Source organism: Chaetodon trifascialis, chromosome 12, assembly GCF_039877785.1.
Source record: "Chaetodon trifascialis isolate fChaTrf1 chromosome 12, fChaTrf1.hap1, whole genome shotgun sequence".
Taxonomy (NCBI): domain Eukaryota; kingdom Metazoa; phylum Chordata; class Actinopteri; order Chaetodontiformes; family Chaetodontidae; genus Chaetodon; species Chaetodon trifascialis.
In genome coordinates this window covers 23,966,985-23,983,498 of record NC_092067.1, presented here as the reverse complement: position 1 = coordinate 23,983,498, position 16,514 = coordinate 23,966,985, and the positions used below count along the sequence as shown (strand labels likewise).

The 16,514-nt window shown below is 44.6% G+C and overlaps 1 protein-coding gene across 1 annotated transcript in view; it reads left to right on the top strand.

Moving 5' to 3' along the window:
* tns1b (tensin 1b) overlaps positions 1–16,514 on the top strand; it is a 127,257-nt gene that overhangs the window by 40,548 nt on the left and 70,195 nt on the right. Inside the window, exon 4 of the mRNA XM_070975390.1 lies at positions 15,529–15,567. Coding sequence (XP_070831491.1) covers positions 15,529–15,567 — 39 coding nt within the window. The remainder of the gene's footprint in view (positions 1–15,528; positions 15,568–16,514) is intronic.

Here is a 16,514-nt window from a genome sequence, read left to right as displayed (position 1 = left end):
CTTTGGAGTCGCCGTGAAGTCAATGGCTTCATTCATGGGACCTGTGTGTGTGTGTGTGTGTGTGTGTGTGTGTGTGTGTGTGTGTGTGTGTGTGTGTGTGTGTGTGTGTGTGTGTGTGAGTGAGAGAGAGAAAGTCAAGGAGAGAGGGAAAGAGACAGAAAAGGCGGGTGGAAGGGGGGAGACTCATATTTAACCTGTAACTTGAGAAGCTGATAACAAGGAGAGAATGAGGAATGAGGCTGCGAGAAAGGAGTGTGTGTGTGAGAGTGTGTGTGAGTGAACGAAGGAGAGAAAGACAGTAAGACAGAGAAAGAAAAGAGCTGTGCTTTTGTTTTCCCCGAGCTCACGTCCCGTTTCCCCCTGATCTCCCTGGGAAATTCACTTCGATATTTTCTCTCCCTTCTCGTTACTCATGTGTCTCCCCGTTTGGGAGGAGGGTGAAAATTGACTGAACAAGAGGGAGGAGAAAGAGAGGGAAATAGCTATAGCTCGTAGCCAGACTTTGCCTGCTTATTCAGCGCTGAGTGCTGCACTGCGCCGTATCCAGTTGTGGGATGTTCAGATTTGCCTTTGGCTGCACTTCTTCCCACTCTCGCGCTCACATAAAGACTCTTTAGACGTTTTTATGCTCATTTTCTGGGAGGAGGAGTGAGAGAGGGAGAGACTAGCCAGACCTATTTCCCTGGAAGCCTGAAACACACATAGCAACTCTCCCTCTCGCTGACACACACACACACACTTGTACACTCCTCCGGCTCTGCGCTGCACCAAGGTAACAGCGAGTGGATTTAGCTTTAGCCATCTGGACGGAGCGCAGAGAAAACCCTCTCTGCTGCACGGAGGGGAGACGGGAGAGGACGATGCAGCACTAAAGCACAGCTGGACAGAGAAAAGCAAAGAGTGAAAGAGAGAACGACACACACACAGGGAGACAGGATGGCCACCGCAGTGTTTCAGGTAAGGAGTGTGGCCGGAGAGGGAGAAGAGCCGCTGCCTGTCTGCTTTCTGAGCCCCTGGCTGTCCCAAGTGTTGGCTGTGCCGTGCTCTGTGTCACAGCAAACCTTCTGCATTATGGATCTGGCAGGGAGAAGAGCTGTCACATGTATGCTTTGTCAGGCATGTATGTAACCTGGCATAGGTGCGCTCCTCGGTTGGCTCGTGTGTAGGTTTTCCTGTGAGAGCAGTTCTGCTTTGGTGTTGCATGTGCATTCATACAGTAGATTTACAGTTTGTGTGTGCATTTGTACGGTTACATGTGCGTGAAAAGTGATTGCAGTCATTATGTGTGCATGTTTGCACAGCTCACTGCATTGCCCTGCTTGTAGTATGTGCGCTGTAGCTGGATCACAGGAATGCGTGTAAACGGGCATGTAAGTTGAATTTGAATTTGTGATTGTTGTATGAGTGTAGATTTTGTACGTAGTCATATATGCAAAGCACTGCTCGTTTCTGAAGTGCTCGTGTCTGTGTGTGGTCTCCTTGGCTTACCATGTTTTGTGGTTGGTGGCCCATGGCCATGGCTGGAATGACAGTGGTGGCGTATGTCTGCTCTTGTTTTCAGCTTTCTGCTCTCTTCTCTTTGATGCACAATGACTGATGAACAGTTTGTTGCACCTTCGTCTGTGCTCACCATTCTGTACCAACCTAACGCTTCCTGCGTTCTAGTAAAAGAAACTGCCCGAGGCAGTGATATTTCCTCAATCCTAAGTGCTTTTCATGTGAAGCAGAAAGCGCTGGTGTGTGTGCAGCCATGAAGTCAACTGCAGTGTTTCACAATCGGACCTTGCAAAAGTTGTTGCAAAAAATATCAACCCAGGCGTGAGAAATCTCGACAGTGCTTTGGGAATTTTTGGCACGTAGAGTGAGTTATGATTGCCTCCAATTTGCTGCAAATTGGGGAGAAAAAGAGTAAGTGCACACAGTGTGAAAACACAGAGCATATTCTCAGTTTTATAAGGTGGCACTGTACGCTGACAACTGTGATTATCCCAGTCAACCCAGTCTGTGGGTGTCTGGAGTCTTAATGCTTCTTATTATTACGTTGTTCAGCAGGATGCAGTGCAGCCAGTGCCACATTATGCGACGTAAGGGTTAAATTGTGTGCAGTCCTTCAAATATGGTTCTATTAAGTGTGTTTGTGTGCTGTAGTTCAATGGAGCTGTTTGAGCACAGTTCAGCAGAAAGCTGCCATCATCCCTGTGATGTGTTTGCTCTGTACATCTGCAGCTCCGAGCTCCCATCAGGTACAGCAGACTGTATCGTATGTGGCAACCAGAAGCCAAGCAGCGCTCCTATACTGGAGCTGGAGCTGGAGCTTTATTTAGCAATATACCTCATGGGAGTATAGTATAAAGTAAAATACTTCAGGGTCTGAGTCCCTTTATAAGAAAGACCCAAATGTTAGGTCAACTTTTGGTCTTTGTCTCACGGTTGTAAACATCTGGGTTAGAAAGTCAAACTGTAAGTCAATGAATGGACTGTCTGATTGTTCGAAACCTGAAGTAACTGATTAATTTATGGCCACTTGGGGGCAGTGCAGCGAGCTGTGAATACAACACTGGCAAACAGTACGATCACCTTAGAAGCATTTTGGCTCATGTGGCTAATAGTCTCTAGTTGCTTTTTAGCTGTTTTTTTTTGGTCTCCACGAACTCCTGAGGGAAATATTTGCCTCTTTAGTTGCTAAATGCTTCACTGTGTTCACCAGCTTGTTGCTAACTGTGACTGTCTGCTGTGTGGTGATGAACACATAGTGTACAGTGTTCTTTCAGGGCTTTTCAAACAGCTGTATGACATCGATGAGAACAATGAAACTGAGACCTAACGTTGTGGGCAAGAAAATCAAAACAATGAGCTAAAAGGTGCTGAAACATATTGGACAGGGCTGAGGGGGACTGCAGAGTTGTGTCCCTTCATCACTACAATGACTACGCGTTGTTAATACAAAGATATTGATTAGAATACTTTTGAATGCCGTCCTGTAACGTGTAATACTTGACACCAGCGTTGTCCCGATGGCGATGATGTGCGACCCACACATTCCTCTGAAGCATTCCTCGTCCAACATAAATGTAACACAGCACCGTCCTGCCCGGACAGCGGCATTACCCATGACTCCTGGTTGTGTGGGAATGGCGTACATCCACTGGCAGGGAGCCCGCGCCGGACTGGATTTCAGAGGAGACATTTTTCATCATTACCATCTGCCAGGGAAACAGCGCTCCAGTCAACCCCCTGTCCTTCCTTTAGGCAACTCATGATAGATGCCTAACCACAGTCACACACAGCCACACATGCAGCGAGGACAGGCGCGGGAAGGTTAGCGAAGGTGTGTGTTGAGTGACTGTGTGCGTGTGTGTGCGTGTTTCTGGGATTACGGATAAGGCAGTGGTCCATGACCATATAAAACCACCAGCATGATTTCTCATGCTTCTCTGCTGATGTAATCCTTCCGTGGTGTGTGTGTATCTGTGTTTCAGACACAGCTTGAACCTCCTGCTTTACTGTGGATTGTAAAAGACGAGGTTTTCTTTTAGTACTGATGCAGAACACGGTGCGACTGTGCAAAGTCTGCTTGATGAAAGTCTCTCGCTTAAAGGTCCTTTTATTAAACTGGAAGCTTTGTTCAGTGTGTTCAACCCACAGCAGCACGAAGACCACCAACTCCAAGATACAGTAGGTAGATACGGTAGATAAATGGATGGATGGATACAACAGTAGATAGAAAAGTTGGCGTCGATCCTTGATTTAAGGTCATGAACGTACATTTAAATGAGACAATGTTTAACATTCGCTCAGTGTTATTCACGAGTACAAAGTTTGCATACACAGAGTCGGTTAAATCAACACGCAGCTCGGTGCATATCCCGTCTAACGTAACACAAACTCTGTTGAATTTCTTACATCCTCACAAAACGCTCCGGAGCTGAAGTGTGTGTGCACAGCAATTTATTTATACCCTTTGTCCTCTGGACTAAATGCTGGCACGTACCGTGAACCTGCAATACATTAGCAACATAAATAATCTATCGCTGTGCCAAAGCATCATGGCTTACAGTCGGGCTTTTAGTATAATTAATAGCATCCAGAGAGGGCTCAGTAAAAGCTTTGCATTTTTCAAGGGCGTCATATAATGTTTCGCTTATGGTCGTTACTTAGCAGGTTGTCTGGCACACATGAGGAACCGCTGTCATAGGCCCAGAGGAAGGCGTTTAAAGAGCGTATGAAGGAACACATCCGGAGACCAACAGTTAAAATGAACAGTGGAGCCTTTTACAGTTTACTGCTGTGAGGCTGCAGCAGCTCAGCGCAGGCCAGACACCACGAAGCCCACCAGCTTGGACCAAACTGCCCGCCCGTTCACTCAGAGCTGACGTCCTGTTTTCAGTTCCATCGTTTGGTTTTACTTCGTGCTTCAAATCCAGCTCACTCCGACCGGGATCGTGCATCGAATCCGTTTGTTTTTCAGACTTTTTCGGGTTGGAAGTTGTGATCACTGAAGCTCAGCTCTAAATGAAACCCACAATCCCCGTTTCTCCCCGTCTGTCCTTCAGTGATAACCGGTGCCAGCACGCTCAGATGAAAGCTTTCTGCAGACCCTCACAGTCTAATACCCCTTAAATAGAGGAACTCCTTATAATACCCCTGAAAAGAGGAACATTATAGTGAAACATTTAATGATGGCTAATCTTTTAAATGACTCCATGCAATCAAGCTTAAAGCCTGGTATAACGGCCCTCATAGTCAAGTATTTAGAGTGAAGGAAGAAAAACATTCCCAGCCCTCAATGCGGCGTTTTAGTTTGACAAGCGGCTTTACATCTCTAATCACCAAACGACATCCTTCTACATTTGCTGTGACAACACCAAGATGGCTGCCACATCGTCCGCCAAGCTGCCCAAACCGTTGGCTCGACTCGTATTGCTGTAAAGGTGGCCGGCCTTATTTGACCCTTGCAGGGCTCCGTCTCAGGAGCACAGACCCCTTTTGGCTTCAAAGCAACATGATGCTTATTGAACGTGGCTCCTCCAATGAAACTCAGCTGAAGTTTCATCATGTTTAGGCCCCGTGGAGCGTTTTGAGTCCGCAGACGTATAGATTTATTCAGCTTTTGATGCACGGACGAGGATGTTTCATGCTGATGGAGAGGCAGAATTAGGTGCAGCCTTATTCTGGTGTCTGTTTGAGATCGGTGCCCCTCTAACGGGTGAAACTAAGTCAGACAGATATAAATCTTTGCCTTAGATGTTTGTGTATGGCACAGGACATTATGGACACTTTTCTATCAGTGTGCTTCCCAACAGTATAGAAGATAAACAGGACTGACGGTTTGCATTTTCCAACAGTTTCTGTCGAAACTTTCCGGTCTGTTTTCAATTTCAGTGATTAAACCCTCTCAGGGTAATTGTGCCTTGTTACTGGTTTGGAGGATGGTTAGTGTGGATGCTTTACCTTCGGAGAAGTTTGGGGAAGAGTTAGTCTCTTCCTCGTCCCGCATAACAAAGTAATGGCTTGTTGAAATGTTTTTAAGGGAAGATTTGCTGGTCCTGCCCAACAATCAAGCAGAAGCTCAGACATCAGTTCTCTAAGGTCTGCAGGATGTTTGGCAGAATCACCATTTGTAAACGCTTTCTGGTTTCATAGCTAATCCATAGTATGGAGCTATTTGTGCCCAAATTTAGTAGATCCGCTGGAAAGTGAAAGAAAACTTTGGATGTTGTAGTTTCATGTTTTCTATCTGAGCTAACCTGCAGCCACAAGCCCAGTCCCAGGTTTGCCGTCTCTCAGTGTGTTTGTTCAGGAGGTTCATGATGTCATATTTCAGGATTTCACCTCCAACACCACACCAGTCGGCTCCTATCTTAAGTCATTTACTCTGGATTTATTTGTCGACTTGAATTCTTCGACGTGAATCTGATGGACTTTGACAAGCTGCCATCGCTTTGAACCTCTGTGGTCACATATTACATCACTGCACACAGCTTCTTATGAGATTTACGGCAGAGTTGGAGAAGCAGCTCCTGGCTGTGCTCTAAAGGCCTCGACTTATATCAGAAGTTGTTGGAAAGCAGTGGAACCAGGAAGGAATGGAGTGGGCGGGGGGCTTTTTCCTGCCCTCTTTAAGGCTTTCTGAAATAACAGCTTTCAACTTTTTGATAAGATTTTTCTGACTCGTGTGTCAGTCAAATGTGCAGATTGCTCAGATATCTGTGTATCTGTGTGCGTCACATGTACCTTTTTCACTGAGAAAGTGGCAAATATTACAAGTGCAAATGTTATATAATATATCATCATAATTACAATATTACCAAATGACTTTCAGATTATGCAAGACTTTAAATTTCATGGTGAGATGATGGACGAAGCGTGAAGCTATTTAGCTTTGAGTCACGCTCACTTAAATCAATTAAAAACATCACTGGGACTGCAGTTTGTTTCCATATGACTGAACATCCATGTGAACACTATGTGAAGTATGTGCTCTGCGTGTGTGTGCGTGCGTGTGTGCGTGCGTGTGTGCCAGCAGTCAGCCGGGAGGGTGGAGAGGTTGTTTTCTTTTGTCTTTTTTTTCTTTCTTATCAAGCCTTCAGGAATGTTTATAGAAAGCAGACATGTTTCCGTCATTTTGCCAGAAAGCCCTCATGTTGTTGTTTGCTTTTCATGGCTGATTGGTGGGGAAGGGGGCTTGGTCTCGAACAGAAAGACAGGAAACAACGGTCCCCGAATCTCTCCAAGCAGCTGAGACATGAGGACCGGTGCTAAAAGACGAGGAGACGTTTGTCCCTTAACAACATGTGTATGCAGAAAAAAACAGAGCGTGCATCATTCATTAAAGACAATCAGATAATTATTCTAAAATAATAATAATTATTACTATTTCTGTTAATGAGCATGTTCTCTGTTATTTTCACTGTGTAAATGCTGCGAAATCAAGATTTAATGGCTTTGATAGCTTGTTTATGAGCTGCTAACGGCAGCGCTGATTTAGCTTTCCTGGACATATTATTAATATTTATCACAGTAATATCTGTGCCGGTGCAGCCGTGATTAATGCTTGCAGGAGTCTGGTTATGCAGATCAGAGAAGGTATTGATGCTCTTTCAGTGGATTTCAAATGCATATTGAATGTCAAAACTGTTGAGTGATTGTGTTCAAAACGATCCGGAGCAAAGAGAGGAGCTCACCGTTAATTCTTACATAATCTCCATTCTAACGTTTCCCATATTGGACTGCGGGTGCATGCGTGAGGAAAACCATTTTGTGCAAAAGAAAGGGGAGTTGACAGAGGAGTAGATAAAGGAGGCGGAGGAGAAGGACGTGAGAGACGGGGAGAGACTTTGGCGGGATTAAATGTGAAACCCAAACCTGCTCATTCAGCGTAGAAACAGCGAAGTGTGGGAGGGTGGGTGAGCGTGGCAGTAAGATCCTCGCATGTTATCCCAAGTCTAAGTCTGCCACATCCTTCCCTCCAAACAGGCCTCCTGGCGGAGGTTAAGCGAGCGGCTCACCTTGTCGTGGTGTGCTAAATGTCAGCGCGGTCGACTCCGAGCTGAGGCTCGTCTCAGCTTGTCCGATTTCCCTCCTGACAGCAAGCGGCTGAGGCACTCCTCACGCATACAGCCAAAACAAAATGTCACCACGAGTCCGTTTAGTAGCTGCTCTACGGCTTTCAGTCACAGCACATGATCTTCATCCGCAAATGGATGAAGATCACTTTAAACAGGTTGGCTGGTAGCAGGCGATAGCATCATGACTGGGTATGAAAGGCTCAGGCGTTCACAAGCGAGGATGGAGCGAGGTTCACCGCTTTGTGAACACATGAATGGATGAAGGAGATTAACACATGGACTCAGGAACACTTTGTTTGCAAATGAGCAAATTTTATTTATGTTTTACACAACGTCCCAACTTTTTTTAATCCCATTTCCTCTGCGCTTTAAGATCATGGTTGGGACTGGGGCAAATCTTGCACTCCATCATGTTTAATATTAGTGCTCACAGTCACCACAATAACTGTACGAACCACACTATCATATTATGTGGTTATATTTCTGTGTATTTAAGGGCACAGTGGAAGGCATACATCAAAATGCTTCATTTTTGGGACTAGTTGCTGACCTGGCAGTCGCTCCTGCGGTTTAAGGGTAGAATAAACTTTAGAGTCTCTCGCTGCTGAAAAATATGTTTTGCTTGTTGTTTCTTCACGCGGATGTTTGAGCCTCCCTGTGCAGAACGATGTGTGTGAGGAGTCTGACACTAAGATGCTGTTTTCACGTTCATCTGCTCAACGGGGAGAGTTCCTTACTGCTCAGCTTAAGTCTCAGTTTATACATACATACGAGATGATTCAAGACATAAAACCAGTCTGGAAGCCAGTTATGGTCCAGTGTGCAGCTTATGCGTCCAGCAGTTAAAAATATGAAATGAACATCAATTCTACATTTTCAATGAGGGCGAACATGCAATTTTAAGATTTTTTAACATGCTAATTGAATGTTTTTTGTGAAAAAACTAGCAGACAAACTGCTGGAGTCTCTCGTGTTGGTCTGTCTGTCTTGTGTCTTCATGCTGATTCCTAACGTCTCCGGCGAGTGAGCAGATGTCCAATGACATCATGTGGAAATCTGATTCATCTTAACAGTGTCACTAGGAGACAAAATGAGGAGCTGTATTGAGACTATTTTTCACTTTTGACAGGCTGAAGTTTCTCCCTTCTTGTCTTTGAGCTAAGCCGAGCAAAACTCCTCGGAGATGTTTCTCTGGACTGTGCGTACAGGGAAGAACCAGATATCGATGTTCTCAGCTGTTGCTGGGTGGAGATACAACCAGCTCTTTAAGTAAGGGACTTCTTCTGTGGATGCCAAAGGGCGTACATCCCCCCTCAACCCTGATTCTTCATGGCTGCCGTCTTCTCTCGCCCACGCCTTCTCCCCCCTTCCTCCCCGTCCTCCAACGCTTGGCCCGGTGCCAGACAGCGAGAGCCATGCCGAATGTGTAAATTAGCGTGCTGGTAAATACCGGCTCTTAGCTGAAAGAGCCTGGGAAGGGAACGTGACCCTCGCTGTAACTTCGGAACAAAAGAAACAAGCCGTAGCTTCTCCCCTCTCCACGCCGTCAGACCTGTCCAACAAAGACGGGGTGAGAATGAACAGGCGCTGCGGTCGGCACAGCGCCACTTGAGTCCCGGCAGAGGAGGAGGAACATGGCAGCATCTTTCAGATCCCTCTGGGGCTCAAGTTAGTCAGATACAAGCAGAACAATGTTTTTTCATCTTCATATTTATTTGATCTATCACAGTTTTATCTCTGCTGGGTTATTTGCCACTGCCGTGACGTCAACCCTGATCTTTATTTAATGAACACACACACTTTCACCATGACGCTTTAACTGTACACACATATAGGCACGTGGATGGCCTGCAAGCAACGATAACGAAATTTCAGATTTCTTGAGGTGTGTTGTTTTATTTGACCAACAGTGACATAAAACAGAGAAAAGCATCAAATCCTGACAAGGAGCTGGAGAATGTTTGGTGTGTTTACGCGAGAAATGACTGAATCAAACATTAATTAAAGGACTAATCGCTGCTGCTCTAAGAAATTTTACAGCACACTTCCAGTACTTCCAGTATACAGACGCAAAACTAGAGACACACACTTACTCTCATTCCTGAAGTGTTTCTAACACTGAAACATAAATCAGCAGCTCTGAGACAAGAAACAGTGTTAGCAGACTGCTGTTCTGTCGTGTACATGTCCTGCAGTCCAATCTGCTCAATAAATCAAGATCTTCCACAAGTTACCCTGAAGGAAAGCAGAGACAGACAACAGAGAAAGAAAAAACTTGCATGTAGAGACGAGTTAATGAACACAAAATGAGCGTTGGCATCGAGATTCTAGTAAATGATCATCCAGTGTACAAACACAAGATGCATCAAAATTGGCATAAAGCAATGTTTGGGAATAGAGAGGGGGATAAACTCGAAGTGATCGAGCACGGGCACGTGGACCGGAGCTCTCCCATCATTCCTTTGTGCTTTGATAATATCCCAATAAGTCCATACGGACCCGCACTCTGGCACACTCCACCATCACGGAGGCAGAAAAGCCTTCTGTTACTGGTTACGGCTCACAAATTGAATTTGCACACTGAATAGTTCTGCTGGGATGTGCCAGATGCAAGGAGCTGGATAAACATAAAAGCACTCAGGGCAGCCGTGTGTTTATATGCCAGCTCGGAGGGCCGGGGAAGGTTTTTTAAGCTGCAGAGCACATCCCCACGCTCTTTTCCACAGTGGAAACAAGCTAACCTGCGTGGCAATCACTTCGCTGCTTGGAGTAAAGCAGGAATGTGCTTTTCTCCGCCACGATTTTATCACTCTGCTGTTTGATTTTCCGACATTAACTTTGAGATTTGCAGACGTTAGCATGGCAGAGATTTTACTGCAGGTTGTTTACACAAACACTGAATTAATTCGTCATTTATTTAAGGCTGTACACCAGTCACGCCATTAGAAAGGGTCATTATCATACTCGGACCTGGGAGGCTGTCATCAGTTACATAACATGACTGCGCCTGGTGTGTGTCAGTAGCTCGCAGGAAGCTGACTGCATGTGAGCGCTGTCCTACGAGCCAGAGATGTCTGACATGGACTGTTGTCTGCAGGAAATGAGCCCTTGTTTATTGCTGTTAACGCAAGCATGTACGGAATGCAGCAACACAATTATTCTTTATTATATTACACTCATTTGAATACTCCCGATAGCATCAACACAGGCTCTCGCCAGACCTCCTCCCCACGCACTGCAGAGCACGGACAAAGGCTTTGTGTAGGTTTTCATCTAAATTCAAATGTGGCTCAGAAGCCACTGGTTCCATTGCATCCAGTGCATTACTTTGCATTACCACTGATTAATTTCATCAGATGTTTCCATGCTGGATTCAGATGTAAAAATGTGCATTTGAGTGTGGTTGTAGCACAGTGGTCTGTTCTGGTATTGTCTTGTGATAGCTTGATAATACATATAGCATGTGAGTTCTGCATTAAGATGGACTTATTTGTGGAAGTTGTAGACAAGACTAAAAACCTACAGCATCAGCATGCTAACATACTCACAGTGACGACGTTAGCATGCTGATGTTTAGCAGGTATAATGTTCAACATCTTAGTTTAGCATGCTAACATTTGCTAATTAGCACTAAACACAAAATGCAGCTGAGGCTGATGGAAATATTGTTCGTTTTGAAGATATTTAGCCATAAACCAAAATGCTTGATGACTGGAAATGTTCAATTTATGATGGTGTTAGATAAAAAGGGATTGCCTAAGTTATTACAGTTCAACCTAAGGGGGTCATCGGGGTCGTGCTCATTGTAGCGCCAAAGTCAGTCGGACTCATCGCGAGCACCATGACACTCTGTACCAGCTTTTGTTGAAATCTATCATTGTTGAGATATTTCAGTCTGAACCAAAGTGCTCGCCCAACCGCGGCGCTAGCATGGCTAAGAAATTACGTCATGAGCAACAATCTGTCACTCACGTGCTTTTATTCTTTTAAATGGAGGCATGTGAGCCTTATTACCTCTCTGCATACATTTCAGAGAAGATGTTTTTGTCAGGAGTGTGCTTCACCTTGTGGTTTCCCACCCCTTGACCTGTGCTGTCACCTGCCTTTAATCCCTCGTGGTTTGTGGGAGATCCTGGCTGTGACTATTTCACCAGGCTGCAATCATGCCAGTCCACCCCAGCAAGAAGCTAAGAGGCAACTGCTTAGCATGAAGGAGAATGTGAGCTATTCTGATGTGGGCAGACTACCTACCCGCTCAATCTGACCTTTACATCAGAGGGTTTATTACACTGGCGACATCGGCTAACTTGGCACTGATGTTGTCTCAAACAGCTCTGTTTAGGACAAATAAAAACTGTGAATTTCATTAGACGTGACATTCACACAGATATTTAACTAAATGTCAGTTGCCGGTTTAATGTTTGGAGAGGAGACTTGTTCATCAAGCAGCTCTTTGTGTCATGATTTGCCCTCTGGTTTGCTGACAGGATACACAGAAAGTCACATTTCATGCTTAAGTTTCCACTCCTTTTATCTGATGGCTGAATCTTTGAATGAAAGGTTTCTCAGTCAAATTAGTGCGCAGTGTATTCATCTGCACAGCTTGATGATGCCTTCAGACTGACAACAGCACAAAGGAAAAACAGCTCTGTGGCTGTACTGGCGTTGGTGTGTTGCCACAAGGTACAACCAAAAGGTGAATTGTGAACCACAAAGTCCGGTTTGAAGGTTTATCAAACATTAAAACACTGGATGTCAGTTTCTGATTCTTTGTAGTCTGAAGACTTATTGAGGATTGTCATCCAGTCTGGGACCGCACGTCTTTTGTAGTAAATGCTAATGCGTCCTGATTCACCCCTGACAAGGACACAACAGGAACATAAGTACAATCTCTCGTAGTATTGTAAATTACTTTTCCTGCCAATCTCAACACTTGGAATAGCACGTACATGTATATTAGTTCTTGCAGCATTTCTGCTTTCTTAGCTAGCTGTTAGCTCGTGTGAGACAAATCTGCCAACAACTAATAACTTTGCTTGGTCCTTTGACCTTCTAGTGGAGGTGATGTAAGCAGTAATGAACTTTGAACCCAAGTGATCAGCTGGACACCTGCATGATAGACAATAGTGTGAACAGTGATGTCTCTCAGTTGTCCACTTAATGCAATGCCAGGTATAAACAAGGTCTATGTGTCCAAACACAAATAGAAGAAGACTGTAGAGCATTTTTTTGCATGGTTGTTTCTAAAAAAACAGCATAAGACTGTTCAGATTCCTTTGTGCAAACATGGAAACAGGATCCTCCAAAAGCCTGACTGAAACTTCGCTTTTAGCGTGCATACGAGTGTTCTCAGAGGTTTCTGACTGCAGGTGGACAATCTGTCAACAGCTTGCAGGGCAGAGGCAGCGTCAGGTGGAAACACTGACCAGGCCTGAGGAGTCAGGGCAGAAGGGAGGGGGCACCCGAAGGAGCCGGGCCTCTGGGAGAAGAACGGCATGTCACCGAGCGTGGAGTGATAAGGATGCTGGAGTCGGACGGGGGTTTGGGGGAACGGAGGGGGCTGTGGGAGGGTTAGAATAACTTGTTATGGAGGTGATCTGAGCCAGACAGAGATACAGTATCCTGTCAATTCCAGACACACTCCACCACGCCAGACAAATTCTGAAAAACAGAGACGCATTCCACCGGGATGCCATCAGTCAAGTATGCTGTTGATACAGAAGACAACGTGTTGGGCAACCGTGACAAACAGCAGTGACCGAGGAACATGTTGATCCCATGAAATATCTGAAAAGACTCCATTCACCTCACTGTTGCTTGCATGGGAAAGTATTATAGAAGCGCTAATAGCCAGTGTGTGGTAGCATTTGTTAAACTGAGGTACTGCCTTTCTTCATATCAGTGTATCAGCTGCTTCTACTGCTAAAACATGTAATCTGATAAAAGTCATTTCCTGTTTAGAGACAACATTCCTGTATTCCACATGGGGTAACTGCTATAAAAGAGACTAAGAGTCTTTAATGACCCAAGGTGACTCACACATCCTCAGCTTTATAAATCTAATCAGCCATCCTAACATCGCCCAGCGGTCCGTTGGGTTTGGAAGCTGGTGGATGGTCCAACATGCTCAAAGTACAGAAGACTGTTTATCCAATTAAATAATGCCTTAACCATATTACAGTTGCTGTTTGGGGCCTGGTTAGTTTCAAATTACATGAATTAGCTGGGTCAGTGTGCAGGGTAGTATTGGCTTATTGCATCTACTGTATATCCATATTGGTGAGTACTGTATGGAGGCTGATAAGTAGCAAGACAATGCAGTACAAAAATATGTTGATCCAAAAACCCTCGGTCCAGCTTCAGCCCAATAACATTCTGTAAAGCTGCAGCAAAGTTTTATGTAAGCTCAGGACTTTTTAGAAGGGCCAAACATTGAGACATGTTTAAGAGGGCCAGCATTGCATTTTCTTTCTGTGGGCAGATGCGGAATGTGCTTCCTTCAACAGTAACACAAAGCAGACCCCAACAGAGTGGAGGGCTTGTGTTCATGCAATGACACAATTAGTCTTGGATAAGGAGGGTAGTCGAGCAGTAGCAAAGATGAAAGGTGCTTTCAGAGGTCAACAGTTGTGATAACCCTGAGGTCTAATCTTTCAAAGCTAAAACAGACACAGGTTTGTGGTAGCAATAAAAGAAGGATGAAGGATACAAATAGGGCAAAAGCCCATTGGAATCGTAAAGCTGTCACATGCTATCGTTTGCTGTTTGTCAGAGGAGACGGTGGTGTACGAGGCTAACTGGTGAAAATTAAGTTTGAAGGGGTTGTTTCCTGCGTGCAGCATCAGAAAAGTGATAGCAAAACATGAACAAAAGGACAGAATGGAGACATGCACAGGAAGGAAACATCAGCGGTGACATCCTGTTTGTCCTCATCCTCATCAAGCGGTCCTTTTCTGAAGGCACTTCATTTGAATCTTTAGTTAGAGGCCATTATCATTATATTCTTCCTGTTTATCGGCCTCAGTCCTCATGCTTTTGCTCCGAGCTCACAGAATGATTGTGGAAACTGCCGGATGCTAATCGGATTAGCTCGGCCACTTGACAGATCATGAGTTCTGTTGGAGCAATCCCACCGCTGACAAACTTCCCTTCATACCGCAGTCGTGTCAAACAAGATCTTACAGTGTCAGATCAGAGTAGGAGTCGGAGAGATGAACGTCAAAGCTCTCTGGTCAGGTTATTGTGCTAACGCTCGTCTCATTACCCTGTCTTTCAACTTGATAGCTTGGTTCTGTACTCATTATAGTTGTGGAAATGGTTGACCAGTGCCAGTTTTAAGCTTTGTCCTTTCTTTGCAAATGCTGCATGCAGTACACTAAGAACATCATAAACAGCCTTATTTAAAGCTGCATTATTGATATTGCTAACCTACTGTTGCATTCAGTTGATTCATAGCGATTAGCATCTGGCCGTTTAGCTGCTAATAGCTCCATTATGTTCACTAGCGAGTCGGTAACTTTGTCTGTCCATCGTTTGGTGCTGGGTCAGTTGTGTCGAGTGAGTTTATCAGAGTTTACTCAATGAACACATCTGCCTGCTGCCACTGGAAAGGCGATGAGAGACGGTAAAGTCAGGTGCTGTAAACAATAAGCTGAAAGAAGCTGAAAGATGCTAAAATGCTCCGTAGACTTGAAGGGAACTCTTATTATTCTCGCCCATTCACGTTGCATGCAGTCGATGCCCGGCCCTTTATTCTGTCTGCATCTGCACGTGGCTTTGAAATACAACATTCGCAGCACGTTGAAGTGTGTTGGGTGCACTCTCAGGATATGAAGCCATGAAGTTTAACTTAAATGCAATAAACGCAGGAAGTCAGATGCTATTTATTATGTTCCTCTAATAACATACAGTAACTGCAAATAAGCAGCGATGTGACTAACAAGTTGTTTTTTGTTTTTAGGTGTCCTCATCTTGTGTTCCAGCAACAAACTATGAGCTGGTAAGTAACACTTTTTTTTTAATGTTAGTAATTGTTTCCATGCTGTACAGCATGCAGTCAGCAGGCATTATTGGGTCCTTCGTGGTGCAGAATTACTGCAGGTTGGAAAGCAACAGCCTCTATCAGCTGCACTAACAAGGCAGTTACTGTTGCAGATAATGAACCATTATCTGGAGGCCCCCTGAGACAAACTTGTGATTTAGGGATATATAAATAAACCACACTTTACTTGACCTAACCGTTGTTTGGCGGTTGTTTCCCCTCTTCTCTTAATATTATAAAAAAAAAAAAAAAAAAAAGGATTTGTTAGTTGTTGTTCCACAAAAATCATCCAGATTTTGTGTCCTTGAATCTGTGATATCACGATGACGTCTTTCTGTGGTTAAAGTAACACTGAGCAAAGTGGGATGTAGTCTGAGTATGAAGTGATTTTGCAAGGGCAATAAAAAATGTGCTTGCTCTGTTGCCTTATTTGGTATTGGCATGATTATTCGCTCACTCTCTTTCTCATATGTTATGTGTTTAAGTGGTTTTGGGTGCTTGACAAACCAAAGCAAATATCCCCTGCACTTTTCTACGCTCGCGGAGAAAATATTTCTCGAAATGTCCTGTTTTTCTTTCATAAAAGCTGCAGTAATCAAGCAAGAACATGTTATTATCCTCTGCAGATGCTTTCGCACTAGATGCTTTCTGCATGAAGACATCTGTTTAAGATGTGCAGCTGTATGGGCTATGCTCTCTGGGCATTGTTAAAGGGCTGCTCTTGACCTGAGCTCTTTGGTTTCTGAAATGAACACCTCTGGACGCTGAGTACAAGAATTCAGCACAAATCAAGCCTCTCACGCTACCTGTGGGCCTCCATATGACATAAACATTCACCCCACTGACTGAACCTGCTGTCTGTTCGTGCTGCTGCTTCTCAGCTGACAGCTCTGACCATTTGTTCT